This window comes from Hippocampus comes, unplaced genomic scaffold, assembly GCF_001891065.2.
Source record: "Hippocampus comes isolate QL1 unplaced genomic scaffold, H_comes_QL1_v1.1 C16664200, whole genome shotgun sequence".
In the NCBI taxonomy this organism is placed as follows: domain Eukaryota; kingdom Metazoa; phylum Chordata; class Actinopteri; order Syngnathiformes; family Syngnathidae; genus Hippocampus; species Hippocampus comes.
Genome location: NW_017836114.1, coordinates 1 through 662, shown reverse-complemented (window position 1 = coordinate 662; position 662 = coordinate 1). Strand labels below are relative to the sequence as shown.

At 50.6% G+C, this 662-nt stretch overlaps 1 protein-coding gene across 1 annotated transcript; it reads left to right on the top strand.

Annotated features, from left to right (window-relative positions):
- Positions 1-20: 20 nt before the first annotated feature.
- On the top strand, positions 21-655 carry LOC109508854 (SH3 and cysteine-rich domain-containing protein 2-like; the record flags this gene model as incomplete). The annotated part of the gene is made up of 4 exons (XM_019858800.1): positions 21-128; positions 221-284; positions 387-442; positions 567-655. Coding segments are annotated over exons 1-4 (257 nt in total), but the record flags the coding sequence as incomplete, so codon positions are not given.
- Positions 656-662: the final 7 nt, after the last annotated feature.

The window sequence follows — 662 nt, the reverse complement described above, 5'->3', positions numbered from 1 at the left end:
TTTGTTGTCTCGCAGAGGTGGACCGCGCCACGGTGGACCCCGTGTACGAAGCGCTGCGCTACGGGACGTCGCTGGCTCAGATGAGTCGCTGCAGCTTCGGCAGCATCTCCGAGTCGCCCTGCCACGAGGTAGCCGACTTTCGGTTGGCTTACGCGTAGCAAAAACACGCATCGGTCGAGGACTCGCGCCGAAACTACCACAAATGATTTTTCTTCGGCAGGCTGAGAAGTTCCCAGACAAGCTGGAGAATCAGCCAATCGCCGAAGAGGAAGCCATTCCAGGAAGTGTGTTAAGTTGTTGTTTCAAAACGCTTTGTCCAGACATGCACACACACACAAAATGTAAACATATGTCTTTCTTCTTCCTCATTGTGTGTGTGTGTCCAGTGCTCACCCCTCCCGAAAGCGAGAAGGCAGATTCTGAAGAGCGAGTCAGCCTAAAGGTGTGCATTAGCACTTCCTCTCCTATCTTTCCTCTTCTATTCTTCCTTGTCTTTTTTCCTTTCCTCCTCCTCCTCCTTTTCTCTCTTCTTTTTCTCCAAGTAATGTGTGTGTGATTTTCTTTAGACTCCCAAGCGTGTGGAAGTCCACTCCATGCACACCTACGTAGCTCTCTACAAGTTCCTGCCTCAGGAGAACAACGATTTGGAACTACAGTCAGTC